This window comes from Loxodonta africana, chromosome 21, assembly GCF_030014295.1.
Source record: "Loxodonta africana isolate mLoxAfr1 chromosome 21, mLoxAfr1.hap2, whole genome shotgun sequence".
NCBI classification, from domain to species: domain Eukaryota; kingdom Metazoa; phylum Chordata; class Mammalia; order Proboscidea; family Elephantidae; genus Loxodonta; species Loxodonta africana.
The window spans coordinates 29,657,137-29,672,948 of record NC_087362.1 but is presented as its reverse complement, the minus strand read 5'-3'; the positions used below and the strand labels follow the sequence as shown (position 1 = coordinate 29,672,948).

General features: G+C 49.5%; 1 protein-coding gene across 1 annotated transcript; it reads right to left on the bottom strand.

Annotated features, from left to right (window-relative positions):
• Positions 1–249: 249 nt before the first annotated feature.
• On the bottom strand, positions 250–6,157 carry SLC22A31 (solute carrier family 22 member 31). The gene is given in 10 exon segments (XM_064273492.1): positions 250–640; positions 1,167–1,278; positions 2,207–2,421; positions 2,513–2,621; positions 2,739–2,883; positions 3,118–3,290; positions 3,506–3,660; positions 3,782–3,912; positions 5,531–5,731; positions 5,831–6,157. Coding segments are annotated over 10 exon segments (1,854 nt in total). The 3' UTR covers positions 250–354.
• Between the last annotated feature and the right edge of the window lie 9,655 nt (positions 6,158–15,812).

Here is a 15,812-nt window from a genome sequence, read left to right as displayed (position 1 = left end):
CCAGCTCAGGGCCCGAGGGAAGAACCAGGGCCAGGGCGTCAAGTTGCAAGGTCACCTTTATTCTGCACACCTGATGGGTATGGCTCAGGGAGGAGACTAAGGGCCCACAGGGTAAAAAAATAAGTAGGGTCCCCAAAAATGAGGGGCCTGGCAGGGATACCTTCACACTGTCCCTCTGGTTCCTCCAGCACAGACACATGGGGCTCAGAGGTGGGACCTATCTGTCCAGCTGCTCACCCTCCCAGACCAGCATCCAGACACTCAGCTGTGCCCAGGGCCCCGGCAGCTGTCCCCCTCCTCCTGGCTCGAAGGGACCACCAGGCAGGAATAGGGCATCTGGGGGGCACGGTCAGCCTAGTGCAGGCTGGAGGGCTGTGGCAGAGGCAGGTGGTCCTGGCAGCAGGGGTGGCAGTCCTGGAAGAGTGGGCTGCAGAGGAAGCCCTCTGCATCCTGCAGCGTCTGGGGCAGCCTACCGCCATGGCTCTCAGGCAGCAGCAGGACGCAGAGCAGGGCAAGGACCGAAAAGGTGGCAAAGACGACGAGCTGGAGGAAGAAGCTGTGCCGGGCGTGCGTATCGGCTAGAGGTGCGGCTGCCTGGCCCAGGAACCCAGCACCCAGCACCAGGCCCAGGCCAGCCACCATGTGGGAGAGAGTTAGGTGGGAGGGTGCACAACAGGCTGATACCCGCACTGGACAGATGGACACATGTGACTCCCAGCGTCTGTGGGTGACTGCTCCAAGGAGGGTTCCAGGGCTTGGGGAGGGCCCAGCCCTTAGCAGAGCCAAAGGCTGGGCGGCTCCAGAAAAAAATCAGCAGAATTACTTTTTGGAGACAGCTGCTCTTCCCTACCCTGGAACAATTTTCATTAAGTTAGAAAAGTTGAAAATAATCCCCAAAATTCTACCCTCCCTCCAGCTTTCGCATTTCTGCCATCCAGACCCCCATCCCCTCCAAGTTCCTAGGCTACTTCGTCCAGCTCCAACTCTGACCACTGTCCCTGTGCCCCAGGAGGAGGGCAATGCTTAACTCAGCACTGGGACTTGAATGGCAGACTCTCAGGCAGAGGGTGGGATACTGGGAGGCAGGCCAACAGGAGTCCTGGTGTAGTGTGGAGGGGTGGTCAGGGGCCGGGCTGCCATGTAGCCAGGGTGGGCCTGGAGCTTACCTGATGACAGTGGGGAAGACCTCTGTGGCAAAAAGGTTGCTGAGAGTGGACACAGCCTGGGAGGCCAGGAGTCCCAGGACAGAGAGCAACAGCGTGGTCCAGCAGGGCAGGTCTGGAGAGAAGCAGAGGGCTCCCACACTGCCTGCGATGGCCTTCCCAGGCCTATCTCCTCCCTTTGAGGGACCCGGCCTGGGACTCCACTGTGGCTTGGGTTCTAAGGAAGTTTTTCTGATTCCAAGCTTTAGGCTGTACCTCAGCAGTGTCCACCTGGGGCTGGTATCACCCAGTGCTGGCCTCACAGTGTGTGACTTGGGCCCCCATAGGGCCCTGCACCTGGGAGGGCCCACACTTGGCTAATGCTCTGGTGTCACCATCCCAAAATACTGAGTGTTTCTGAACACGGGGCTATGCTTCCTTGTGCACTGGGCTGGGTGTGCTCCAGCCTAACCCTCAGGTCTGTCCCTTCCTGTTGACTCACCACACATTACTGAACCTCCTGGCCCCATTTCCAACAGCTTGTGGACCCCTCAAGGCTCCCTAGCCCCCACCTGTGTCTCAGGAGACCCATTGATCAGGGCTGGCCTGGCATGTCCTACAGGACCCTCCCCCTACACCCTGTAATCCAGTCCCAGCAATGGGACACGGCAGTGCTCACTTGTCATGACCACTCGACCTGAGCCCTGACCACTCACACCTGCTGCCAAGGTTCCTGCTGTGCCTTGTGCTGCAGACAGGTGCCACATAGGGCCCCTGCATTTAGGCCCCCAAATAAGATCCTCTTGGCCCCCATGTTTAGGGCTCAGTTTTCCTGAGCCCATGTGCAGGAGGTGGACGGGGCAGAAAGAACAACAGCTGCCTGTCCGACACTATCACCCTGCACTGTCTGCTCTGTGCAGCCTCCCCTGCCACCTGGTGTCCCTGCCTAGTGTCCCAGGTGGGGGCAGCTGCCCCTGTGTATCCTGGCATTCAGCTCCACCCAGCAAGGGCAGCCTGTGCACCAACATGAGGACCCCACACTTCCTGCCTAGCCCAGAACTCACACTGGGCCCCAGAGAGGAGCAGGAGGGATGCCAGGCTGGTGGCCAGGGTGCCCAGCAACAGGACAGGGTGGCAACCCCAGCGATCTACAGTCAGGAGCAAGATAACAACAGCTGCCGCATCCATGCCAGCAGCCAGGAAGTAGGACAAGTAGAAGGATGGCTCCTGGGGGACCAGGCCATGGAGGAAGCTGGCACAGATGCCCCCACTTATCAGCCCGGTGGGGAGGATGAAGCTATGGGCCCAGCCAGACACCAGCGGCTTTGGGGACCACATCTCCACGACCCCTTGCCCTGACCCCTCCTCATGAACTGAAGCCCAGGATGAGGCAGTTTCTCCAGGTGACCTGGTTGTGCAGGAGCTCGAGGACCGAGTAGTACTGGGGCTGGTAGCTCCCCGCAGACAGCAGGTCCAGCTCTGTGCCGTGGGACACAGGGAGGGGGCAGGTATTAGGGTGGGCCCTGTCCTGGGGGTGCCAAGTCCTCTCCTACAGCCTCAGGCACCAGGCTTCCCTCCCTCTGGCAGGTTCCTTACCTGTAGCCAGGGAGTCCTCTTCTGGGGAGCTATCCTCAGGGGCCACGCCACTGACCTCCGCAAAGTGCCAAAGGATCTTCCTGGCTTGGGCAGGCTGCCCTGCAGCCAGCAGCCAGCAGGGAGACTCCGGAACAGGGCTGGGAACCTGCAGTGGGAGGAGGGAGTGGCCATGGTCCCCAAGCTGCTCCCTCCTCCTTCTCTTGACTTCTTCCCATAGGGGTGGCCGAGGCTAGTGCCCCCTCCTGGGCCCAGAGGTGTGGGACCTCAGCAGAGGCTTTCTGTGACCCTGTCCCATGGCCACACACCCAGTGTGGAACGGAGGAGCAGAGGGATGGACACTTGGCTCCTGCACTGGCCGCTGGTCTGGCTCCTACTACACTTACCCCTAAAGGAGCAGCAAGATGCCGGTCACCAGGATGCTCAGCCCCTGCAGAAGGCGCCAGTCCTGAGCTAGCACAGCTAGGCTGGGCAGCAGCAGGGTGCCTACCACTGAGAAGAGGCCAGCGCCCACGGAGAATACCAGGCGGTGTGGGGGGTCACATAGCTCCAGCCCTGGGGCAGACCGATGGCTGAGACCAAGCCCCTGGGGAGGGCTCTGTACAGGACTGAGGTTCTAGAAGGCTGTCCCCTCCCTCCAGGAGTCGCATGCCAGGCCAAGGGCCAACTAGCAACCTGGGTCAGCAAGCGTTAGGCCCACAGGGCACTATGCCCATGCCTGGCCTTCTCCTTGGGAAGGGCCTTCCCCCTGAGCCCCTTCCCATACTTACGGGCTACACAGAGTGCCAGGAAGGCCCCCACCAGGGCTCCTTCATGCAGCAGCCGCAGGGCTAGGAGGACAGGGAAGCTGGTGGCCAGGGCCTTGCTGGCACCCAGGACTGTGGCCAGCACCGGTGAGCCTACAAACACAGCCCGGTGGCCAAACCTGGGGCAGTGGGGACACAGGTGGATGTGGTCAGGGCAGCCCAGAGGTCTGCCTTTCCTCTGGTGCAGGGTTGAGCTGGACCCCAACAGCTACCACCCTGAGGGGAGGGACAGTGGCTTACTGGTCACAGCCCATGCCCAGGAGGATAGAGCCCAGCAGCCAGCCCTGCAGGTGGCCTGTCTGCTCTAGAGGCACCTTCCAGCCATTCTCGCCCACAAGGTCCCACTGAAGGGAACACAGGCCACCTGTCACCTGCTAGCCAGCCAGGCCCTTCTGAGGACTGGGACTCTTCCCTCCCCCTGTGCTGGGGATGGAAAGATGCAAGGAGGCCTAGAATGTCAGGCTGGAAGGGGTCCCAGGTGTCCTGCTCCAACCCCTCCCTGGAGACAAAGGGAAACTCAGTCAGGGGGCAGGGGAGAGACTTGGTCAAGGTTACTCAGTGAGGTCTCCTGACTCTGGTGGTCTAAGGTCCCCAGGTGGTCATGACCTGGGGTCCCCAGGAGATGCATATGCAGTCCCAGGAGCAGTCAGGGGTGTGTGGGTAGGGTCTCTAGGTAGGGGTCTCATCTCAGCCTCCCTCTAGCCATCTCCCCCCACCCCATGGCTGATCCTTGTCTACAACCTTGTTTAACTCCCACCTACTGAGTAAGGGAACCCAGGGACACACTGGTTTTATACACAGGACACACATGCCCCCACCTCCCAGGGGATTCAGCGCCAAGACAGGTTATTAGAAATGAGCCCTGGCCTCCAACCACCTGCCTGCCTGCCCAACACTTCCTTAGTTCCTCCGCCCTGGCTCTGTCGGTTTCAAGAGGAACTCCCTGAATGGACTTGAGGGTGTGCTCAAGTGCTTTTCCCAGGCAAGGGCCCTTGACCTTTTTAATCCTTCCACCTCCCCTTTTTTGAGTTTCTGTCTCTTCTCACCAAAGTAATGTACTGTATTTGGACATACCATGCCAGAGTTTTTGTTTTAAATTGAGATCATTTCTGAAAGCTGGTGGGGCATCCGTCAGTCAATATACCAGGCAGGAGATGGGGTTAAGGTGGCAAAGAGGGACAGGGCCAGGGGAGACACCCGGCAGGTTTCAGGGCTCCTGGCAGGCACCTGCACAATATGTGGCAACCTGTTCCCGTTTCCACACTAAGGACCAATCCTCCTGGGGTGGAGGTGGGGGCTGTCAAAGTGATCAGGCAGGATGGGCAGGTCTTAGCCACCAGGTAAGCAAGAAAGGAAAGGGGCCTGAGGGCCACAGCTGCCCCCTCCCTCAAAAATTCTCTCCAGAACAACTGAACTACCCCCCATGGCTCCACTGCCTCCCATCCAGCCCCCAAAGAAAGATGCAGGGTCTACCTTTGTCTACCTTGAACTGACCTCTAGTTCCCTTGGTTCAGTGTCTCATGTCTTGGGAATGGAGTCCAGACACCCACACTTGCAGCCCAAAGCCACAGGCACTGCTCACGATGTTTGTGGTGTGCAAGCGAATTCCAGGCCCTGCTGCCTGACCTGCGCCCACCTGCTCCCAGAACGGGCCTACCCTGCAGTAGCCCTTTATTTTGGCTCTGCCATAGGCCTGTCACCCAGGCCGCTGCCTCAAAACTCTTGAGCCTCTCTGAGTTCCAACTGGGAGTCCGGGACTGTGGTTCACAGGGCTGGAAAGCCTTCTCCTTCCCCGGACACTTGGGCACATGTTAAAGTTAACGAGAGGGTCCAAGACGCCTAGAACGGGCGACTCCCCAAAAGTTAGAGCCCCACTAGAGCAAAGGCAGAGAGAGGAGTGAGGGCGGCAGGAGGCGCCCGCCCCGAGCCCGACCTATGTCCTCGCCATTGCCCTCCCACCCCCGCTCCTCTCAGCGGCGGCAAGCGCACCTGGGTGACTGGGCTGCGCAGCAGACCTGCGATGGGCAGCGCGTGCTCCCAGCCGCGCGTGCTGGGCCGCGTGCCGTTGGGCGCGAGGGCCCCTCCTGGGTTCAGGGCGCCGGGCTCCGGGTAGCTCAGCAGCAGGCAGGGGCTCCAGGGGCGCGCGGGCCCGACGCGCAGCACACTCGTCCGGAGCAGCGCAGGCCGGTCCTAGGAGCGCAGCGCTGGAGGCAGCAGCGCGGGGTCCGGCCGGCAGTGCTGCGCTGGTCGCGCTGTAAGCAGCGGCTCTGAGCTCAGCGCCAGCCCCACGAGACGGCGGCCAGCGGGCGCCGGGCCCGCCCGAAGCCGCCCGCCGCGCTCAGCACCAGGGCCTCCTGCCCCATCCCGTGCCCTCTCCGCGCTCGTGCTGCCGGAAGGTCCCGGATGGAGGAGCCACGCAACAAGGGGAGACTTGAGCAGCCGTACCTGAGCCGGGGCCGAGGCCACGGAAAGGGCGGGACAATAAAGGGAAGGTATTTTTTTTTTTAATCGAAGAATGGCTTTGGGGGGCATACCAGAGAAGGCGCGGAGGTGAAGGCGTAGTGCCTGGGGCCAGGCGCAGAGGGGCCGTGATGCCTCGAGGAGGGGCGGGGCCATAGCGAGTGGGGCGGAGCCACAGCGAGCGGGGAGGGGCCAAAGCGAGTGGGCGGAGGCACCGTGGGTGGGCGGAGCCACAGCCGGCGGGGCGGGGCCACAGCCAGCGGGGAGAGGCCACAGCGGGTGGGCGGGACCACAGCGAGTGGGCGGGGCCGGCGAGGGCCAGGGGTGGGCCGGAAAGGCCAGCAGCGGCAGGTGCGGGGCCTTCAGGTGTTGTCCGCGGTGCTCCAAGGGGCCGGCCGCCTTTCGAAGGCCTGAAGCCGGCTCTTGTGGTCCTCGCCCCGCTGCCATGGGCATCGGGGCCCGCGGAGAGGCCGCAGCCTGCCCTCGAGTGTGGGCGGGGCCTCAGCGAACCGGGAGCGCGGGCGGCGGGCGGGGAACACGCTCCGGGACAACCCGGGGCGCCCCGGAAAACTCGGGACGGCCTCCGACAACCTGCGACGCCGCGGGACAACCCACGACGGCCCCCGCCCGACAAGCCCCGACGCTCCGGCACAACCCGCGACGACCAGGAAAACCTGCGTCAGCCCGTCACTGCCCCCCAGCGGCCGGCCGGCGCGCTGCACCCCGCGGCGCAGACCAGGAAAGAGCGGTTGCAGGACGGGGGTGACTGTCGGTGGTAAAGGTTCTTCTGACTTCGTTTTCAGAGTTTTGAAGATGATCACAGGGTTGTTCTGCAAGACGAACTTCATCGTTACTTTGGAAGGGCATCGAAGTTGTAGACACCTTTACACTGTTGTTTTTTTTTCATCCCATCCAAGAACAAGGTAGGTCTCGTTTTGACTTCACAGCTTTTTCATTTTCGCAGTGGCATTTGTGAGAAGTACAACGCGACAGATCTTACGGACTATTCCCGTTTTCGCAAATGGTTTTCTATCTTTTGCTTTGTGAATGGGCTCTTTACATGAATTATATGGGTCTAACTGGCTGTTTTGTTTTATTTTGCATTTAGCCTGTTGACTTTTTTTTATTGTACTTTAGATGGTTTACAGAACAAACTAGCTTCTCATTAAACAGTTATTACACATTGGTCTATGACATTGGTTAACAACACCACAACATGTCAACACTCCCCCTTCTCGACCTTGGGTTTCCTATTACCAGCTTTCCTGTACTCTCCTGTTTTCTCATCCTTGTCCCTGCGTTGGTGTGCCCCATTAGTCTCGTTTTGTTTTATGGGTCTCTCTAATCTCTGGCTGAAGGGTGAACCTCAGGAGTGACCTCATTACTGAGCTAAAAGGGTGCTTGGGGGCCATACTCTCAGGGTTAGCCTACTGACTTGTGTATATTTGATTCACTTGTGATTTCTGGATATATAATCTGCAAATGACAATTTTTCTTCATTGCTTTCCAGATATTTATCCTGAAATTTGTGTCTTGCCTCTTGTCTAATTGCAATGGTTATTTCTTCCAGAAACATATTTAATAATAGTGGAACTCATTGAGACCCTTAGTCCTCACTTGAATGGGAATTTTTCTGTAGAGTCGTGGTGCTGATTGCTGTTCTGTAATGTGTATATTTTATCGTGTGAAAAAATAGTCGTCTATTTCTATTAAAGATTGATTTTAGCCCTGTTGAATTATTACTTTAATGGATTATATTTGCTAGTATTTTTGAAAAACCAGCTCTTGGATTAATTTGTTCATTACACTTTCCTTCTGTTTTCAAATTCATTAATTTCTGCTTTTTTCTTTTTTTAATTTTATTGTTTCAGGTGAAAGTTTACAGTGCAAGTTCGTTTCTCATTCAAAAATTTATACACAAATTGTTTTGTGACATTGGTTGCAATCCCTGCAATGTGTTAGCCCTCTCCCCCTTTCCCTTTCCATCCTTGGTTCTCCGTGTTCATTCATCCAGTTTTCCTGTGTCTTCTTACCTTCTTGTCTTTGTTTTTGGGCAGTTGTTGCCCATTTGGTCTCTAACACTTGATTGAACTAAGAACCATGTTCCTTGTGTGTGTTACTGTTTGTTTTATGGGCTTTACTCTTTGGCTGAAAGGTGGACTCCAGGAGTGTCTTCAGCTCAGAGTTAGCAGGGTGTCAGGGGGCCATAGCCTTGTGAGTTCCTTCAGCCTCTGTCAGACCAGTCTGGTCTTTTTTTGTGAATTTGAATTTTGTTCTACATTTTTCTTCTGCTCTGTCCGAAACTCTCTATTGTGATACCTGTCGGTGGTGCTAGCTGGGCACCATTTAGTTCTTCTGGGCTCGGGCTGGTGGAGGTTGTGGTTCATCTGGTCCATCAGTCCTCTCGGCTAATATTTTCCTTTGCTCTGAACGCGATGGGACCGATAGACTTATCTCGCAAGCTTTAAAACCACAGACGCTGCTCATCAAAGTAGGATACGACATTTTCATTATCAACTGTTTTATGACAGTTGACCTAGATGTTGCCCTGAGAACATGGTCGCCAGCCCTCAACCTCAGTAACTTAGTCACTCAAGGTGTTTTGATGTGTTTAGAAAGCTTTTATGACTTATTTGTCAAGTTGTGCTGACTTCCCCTATATTGTGTTTGTCTTTCCCTTCACCAGACTTAACACTTGTCCTACTATCTAGTTAGCGATTTCCCCTCCCTACCCTTCTCCTCCCTTGTAACCATCAAAGATTGTTTTTTTCTGTGTGTAAACCTTTTCTTGGGTTTTTATAACAGTGGTCTCATATAATATTTGTTGTTTGTGAATGACTTATTTCAGTCAACATAATGCCCTCCACATTAATCGATGTTGTGAGCTGTTTCTTGGATTTATCATTGTTCTTTATTGTTGCGTAGTATTCCATTATGTGTACGTACCATCGTTTGTTTATCCATTCATCTATTGGTGGACAGTTAGGTTGTTTCCATCTTTTTGCTATTGTGAACAGTGCTGCAGTGAGCATGGCTGCGCGTGTGTCTATGCATGCGATGGCTCTCATTTCTCTAGGATATATTCCTAGGAGTGGGATTGCTGGATCATACGGTGTTTCTATTCCTGGCTTTTTAAGGAGACACCATATCATTCTCCATAGTAGTTGGACCATTTTACATTCCCACCAGCAGTGCATAAGAGTTCCAGTCTCCCTGCAACCTCCCCAACATTTGTTATTTTCTGTTTTTTTGATTAGTGCCAGTAATGTTAGGGTGAGATGGTATCTCACTGTAGTTTTGATTTGCATTTCTTTAATGGCTAATGATTGCAAGCATTTCCTCATGTGTCTGTTAGCCACCTCGGTATCTTCTTTGGTAAAGTATGCATTTGTAAAAAAAATAAATAAATAATTTAGAATACGCACAAAGATGTAGCTAAGGATGTTTGTTGCAGGGTTATTTATAATAGTAAAAAACGGTGAGATGAAAAAAAAAGTGTGTTTGTATCCTTTGCCCATTTTTTAGTTGGGTTATTTGTCTTTTTGTTGTTCTATAGATTTTATAGATTAGACCCTTTTCAGATATGTCATAGCCAAGATTCTTTTCCTAGTCTGTAGGTTCTCCTTTTGCTTTTTTGGCGAAGTCTTTTGATGAGCATAATGTTTAATTTTTAGGAGCTCCCAGTTACCTAGTTTATCTTCTGGTGTTTGTGCGTTGTTTGTTATGGTTTCTATTCTCTTTGTGCCACGTATTAGAGCCCCTGGTATTGTCCCTATTTTTTCTTCCATGACCTTTATTGTTTTAGGTTTTATATTTATGCCTTTGATCCATTTTGAGTTAGTTTTTGTGTATGGTATGAAGTATCAGTCCTGTTTCATTTTTTACAGATGAATATCCAGTGTTCCCAGCACCGTTTGTTAAAAAGACCATCTTTTCCCACATAGAGATCTCCAGGGAACGCTGGGCCCCCAGAGCCAGCAGGGAGTGAAAGTCTTCTCTAGAGCTCGCATCCTGAATTCAGACTTAGAGCTGCCTACACTCTGAGAGAATTAATTTGTTTTTAAAGCCATCCACTTGTGGTATTTCTGTTATAGCAGTACTACATAACTAAGACACATCCCAGCTTCCTCAAGAGGCAATATAGTGCAGTTGTAAAATCACAGACTGACAGACACTAGGCTGCCTGGGTTTGCACACAGCTCAGCTTTCTTACAGGTAGAACCTTGAGCAAGCTATTTAGCCTGTCTGTACCCCAATGTACTCCTTGTTACAATGGGATAATAGTAGAGCGTCTTAGGCATCTAGTGCTGCTATAACAGAAATTGCACAAGTGGATGGCTTTAACAAAGAGAAATTTATTCTCTCACAGTAAAGTAGGCCAAAAGTCCACATTCATGTGCCGGCTCCAGTGGAAGCCTTTCTTTCTCTGTCCGCTCTGGAGGAAGGTCCTCGTCATCAGTCTTCCCATGGTCTGGGAGCTTCTTAGCACAGGAACCTCATGTCCAAAGGACATGCTCTGCTGCCAGCACTGCTTTCTTGGTGGCATAAGGTTCCTACTCTGTGATAGCTCCCCTTTTATCTCTTGAGAGATAAAAGGCGGTACAGGCCCCACCCCAGGGAAACTCCCTTTACATTGGATCAGGGATGTGACCTGGTAAGGGTGTTACAATCCCACCCTAATCCTCTTTAACATAAAATTACAATCACAAAATAGAGGACAACTCCAGAATACTGGGAACCATGGCCTAACCAACTTGATACACACATTTTTTGGGGGGCATAATTCAATCCATGACATAGGAAATACTTCATGGAATTTGTATGAAGATTAAATGAGTTTATGTTAAAAAAAAAAAAAAAAAGACCATCTTTTCCACATTTAATAGACTTTGGTCCTTTATCAAAGATCAGCTGACCATAGGTGGATGGATTTACATATGAGGTCCCAATTCTTTTCCGTTGGTCTATGTGTCTGTCGTTATACCAGTACCAGGCTCTTTTGACTGTTGTTGTTAGGTGCTGTCGAGTAGGCTCCGACTCATAGCAACCCTATGCACAACAGAATGAAACACTGCCTGGTCCTGCGCCATCCTTACAATCATTGTTATGCTTGAAGCCATTGTTGCAACCACTGTGTCAGTCCACCTCGTTGAGGGTCCTTCTCTTTTCCGCTGACCCTGTACTTTACCAAGCATGATGTCCTTCAGAGACTGATCGCTTCTGACAACATTTCCAAAGTCTGTAAGATGTAGTCTTGCCATCCTTTCCTCTAAGGAGCATTCTGGTTGTACTTCTTGTAAGACAGATTTATTCATTCTTCTGGCAGTCCGTGGTATATTCAATATTCTTCGCCAACACCACAATTCAAAGGCATCAATTCTTCTTTGGTCTTCCTTATTCATTGTCCAGCTTTCACATGAGTATGATGCGATTGAAAATACCATGGCTTGGGTCAGGCGCCCCTTAGTCTTCAAGGTGACATCTTTGCTCTTCAATACTTTAAAGAGGTCCCTTGCAGCACATTTACCCAATGCAATGCATCATTTGATTTCTTGACTGCTGCTTCCATGGCTGTTGATTGTGGATCCAAGTAAAATGAAATCCTTGACAACTGCAGTCTTTTCTCTGTTTACCATGATGTTGCTCATTGGTCCAGTTGTGAGGATTTTTGTTTTCTTTATGTTGAGGTGCAATCCATACAGAAGGCTGTGGTCTTTGACCTTCATTAGTAAGTGCTTCAAGTCCTCTTCACTTTCAGCAAGCAAGGTTGTGTCATCTGCATAACGCAGGTTGTTAATGAGTCTCCCTCCAATCCTGATGCCCCGTTCTTCTTCATATAGTTCAGCTTCTCGTATTACTTGCTGAGCATACAGATCAAATAGGTATGGTGAAAGAATACAACCCTGGCGCACACCTTTCCTGACTTTAAAGCAATCAGTATCCCTTTGTTCTGTCCGAACAACTGTCTCTTGATCTATGTAAAGGTTCCTCATGAGCACAATTAAGTGTTCTGGAATTCCCATTCTTCGCAATGTTATCCATAATTTGTTATGATCCACACGGTCGAATGCCTTTGCGTAGTCAATAAAGCACAGGTAAACATCCTTCTGGCATTCTCTGCTTTCAGCCAGGATCCATCTGACACCAGCAATGATATCCCTGGTTCCACGTTCTCTTCTGAAACCGGCCTGAATTTCTGGCAGTTCCCTGTCGATATACTGCTGCAGCTGTTTTTGAATGATCTTCAGCAAAATTTTGCTTGCGTGTGATATTAATGATATTGTTCTGTAATTTCCACATTCTGTTGGATCACCTTTCTTGGGAATAGGCATAAATATGGATCTCTTCCAGTCAGTTGGCCAGGAAGCTGTCTTCCATATCTCTTGGCATAGATGAGTGAGCACCTCCAGCACTGCATCTGTTTGCTGAAACACATCAGTTGATATTCCATCAATTCCTGGAGCCTTGTTTTTCGCCAGTTTCTTCAGAGCAGCTTGGACTTCTTCCTTCAGTACCATCGGTTCCTGATCATATGCCACCTCTTGAAATGCTTGAACATCAACTAGTTCTTTTTGGTATAATGACTCTGTGTATTCCTTCCATTTTCTTTTGATGCTTCCTGCATCATTAATATTTTCCCCATAGAATGTTTCACTATTGCAACTCGAGGCTTGAATTTTTTCTTCACTTCTTTCAGCTTGAGAAACACTGAGCATGTTCTTCCCTTTTGGTTTTCCATCTCCAGCTCTTTGCACATGTCATTATAATGCTTTACTTTGTTTCCTCAAGAGGCCCTTTGAAATCTTCTGTTCAGTTCTTTTACTTCGTCAGTTTTTCCTTTTCCTTTAGCTGCTCGATGTTCGAGAGCAAGTTTCAGAGTCTTCTCCGACATCCATCTTGGTCTTTTCTTTCCTGTCTTTTCACGGACCTCTTGCTTTCTTATGGATGATGTCCTTGATGTCATTCCACAACTTGTCAAGTCTTCGGTCGCCAGTATCCAATGCGTCAAATCTGTTCTTCAGATGGTCTCTAAATTCAGGTGGGATATACTCAAGGTCGTATTTTGGCTCTCGTGGACTTGCTCTCATTTTCTTCAGTTTCAGCTTGAACTAGCATATGAGCAATTGATGGTCTGTTCCACAGTCGGCCCCTAGCCTTGTTCTGACTGATGATATTGAGCTTTTCCATCGTCTCTTTCAACAGATGTAGTCAATTTGATTTCTGTTTGTTCCATCTGGCAAGGTCCATGTGTATAGTTGCTGTTTATGTTGGTGAAAGAAGGTATTTGCAATGAAGAAGTCGTTGGTCTTGCAAAATTCTATCATTCGATCTCCAGCATTGTTTCTATCACTAAGGCCATATTTTCCAACTACTGATCCTTCTTCTTTGTTTCCAACTTTTGCATTAAAATCACCAGTAATTATCAATGCATCTAGATTGCACGTTCGATCAATTTCAGACTGCAGCAGCTGGTAAAAGTCTTCTATTTCTTCATCTTTGGCCCTCGTGGTTGGTGCGTATATTTGAATAATAGTCGTATTAACTGGTCTTCCTTGTAGGCATGTGGATATCATCCTATCACCGACAGCATTGTACTTCAGGATAGATCTTGAAACGTTCTTTTTAATGATGAATGCAACACCATTCCTCTTCAAGTTGTCATTCCCAGCATAGTAGACTATGATTGTCTGATTCAAATGGGCTAATACCAGTCCATTTCAGTTCACTAATGCCTAGGATATCGATGTTTATTAGTTCCATTTTATTTTTGACGATTACTAATTTTCCTAGATTCATACTTCGGACATTCCAGGTTCCGATTATTAATGGATGTTTGCAGCTGTTTCTTCTCATTTTGAGTCGTGCCACATCAGCAAATAAAGGCCCCGAAAGCTTTACTCCATTCATGTCACTAAGGTTGACTCTACTTTGAGGAGGCAGCTCTTCCCCATTCATCTTTTGAGTGCCTTCCAACCTGGGGGGCTCATCTTCCAGCACTATATCAGACAATGTTCTGCTGCTATTCATAAGGTTTTCACTGGCTAATGTTTTTCAGAAGTAGACTGCCAGGTCCTTCTTCCTAGTCTGTCTTAGTCTGGAAGCTCAGCTGAAACCTGTCCTCCACGGGTGACCCTGCTGTTACCTGATGCTGGTGGCATAGCTTCCAGCATCACAGAAACACTCAAGCCCCCCACAGTATGACACACTGACAGACATGCGGGGTTTTGACTACCATGGCTGTATAGTAGGTTCTGAGATCAGGTAGTGTGAGGCCTCTTACTTTGTTCTTTTTCATCAGTAATGCTTCACTTATCCTGGGCCTCCTTCCTTTCCATATAAAGTTGGTGATTAGTTTTTCCATCTCACTAAAGAATGCTGTTATTTGGATTGGGATTGTATCATATCTGTAGATCACTTTGGGTAGGATTGACATTTTCACAGTGTTAATTCTTACTATCCATGAGCGTGGTATGTTTTTCCATTTACGCAGGTCTCTTTTGGTTTCTTTCAATAGTGTATTTTAGTTTTCTTTGTATAGGTCCGTTATTACCTCTGGTTGGATTTATTCCTAAGTATTCTGTCTTTTCAGGGGCTATTATAAATGGTATTTTCCTGCTTTCCTTTTCAAAGTTCTCTTTGTTTTTATGTAGGAACCCAACTGATTTTCTTATGTTGATCTTATATCCTGCTACTCTGCTGAATCTATTAGTTCCAGTAGTTTTCTTGTGAAATTTAAGGGGTTCTGTATGTATAGTATCATATCATCTGCGAATAGGGATAGTTTTACTTCCTCTTTTCTAATTTGGATGCCCTTTATTTCTTTTTCTTGCCTTATTGCTCTAGCTAGGACTTGTGGCAAAGTGTTAAATCGGAGTGATGAGAATGGGCATCCTTGCCTTGTTCCTGTTTTCAGGGGGAATGCTTTCACCTTCTCTCCATTGAGAATGATGTTGGCTGTTGGTTTCGTATAGATGCCCTTTACTAATGTTGTATAGATGCCCTTTATTATGTTCCCTTCTATTCCTATTTTATTGAGAGTTTTTATCAGGAATGGGTGTTGGACTTTATCAAATGCATTTTCTGTGTTGATTGAAATGATTGTGTAATTCGTTTCTTTTGTTCTATTTATGTGATGGATTATGTTGATAGATTTTCTAATATTGAACTCTCATTGCATACCTGGTATGAACCCCACTTGGCCGTGGTATATTATTTTTTTTAAATGCTGCTGAATTCTGTTGGCCAGATTTTGTTGAGGATTTTTCATCTGTTCATCAGAGATATTCGTATGTAATTTTCTTTTTTGTGGTTACTTTGCCTGTCTTTGGTATCAGGGTCTGCTGGCTTCATGGAATGAATTCGGGAGTATTCCTTCCTTTTCTATCCTCTGAAATAGTTTGAATAGTGCTGGTGTGAGCTCTTCTCTGAATGTTTGGTTGAATTCTCCATTGAAGCCATCCAGGCCAGGGCTTTTTGTTGTTATTGGGAATTTTTTAAATTACCTCTTCAATTTCTTCTCTTGTTATCTGTCTGTTCAGATTTTCTATCTCAGCTTGTGTTAGTTTAGATAGGTAGTGTGTTTCTAGAAATTAGTTCATTTCTTCTAGGTTCTCAAATTATATGGAGTACAACAATTTTTCATAGTATTCTATTATGATCCTTTTAATTTCATTTGGGTCTGTTGTAACATCCATCTCATTTCTTACTTGGGTTATTTCCTTCCTCTCCTGTTTTTTCTTGTCATTATGGCCAATGGTTTGTCACTTTTGTTGATCTTTTCAAAGAACCAACTTTTGGTCTTGTTGATTCT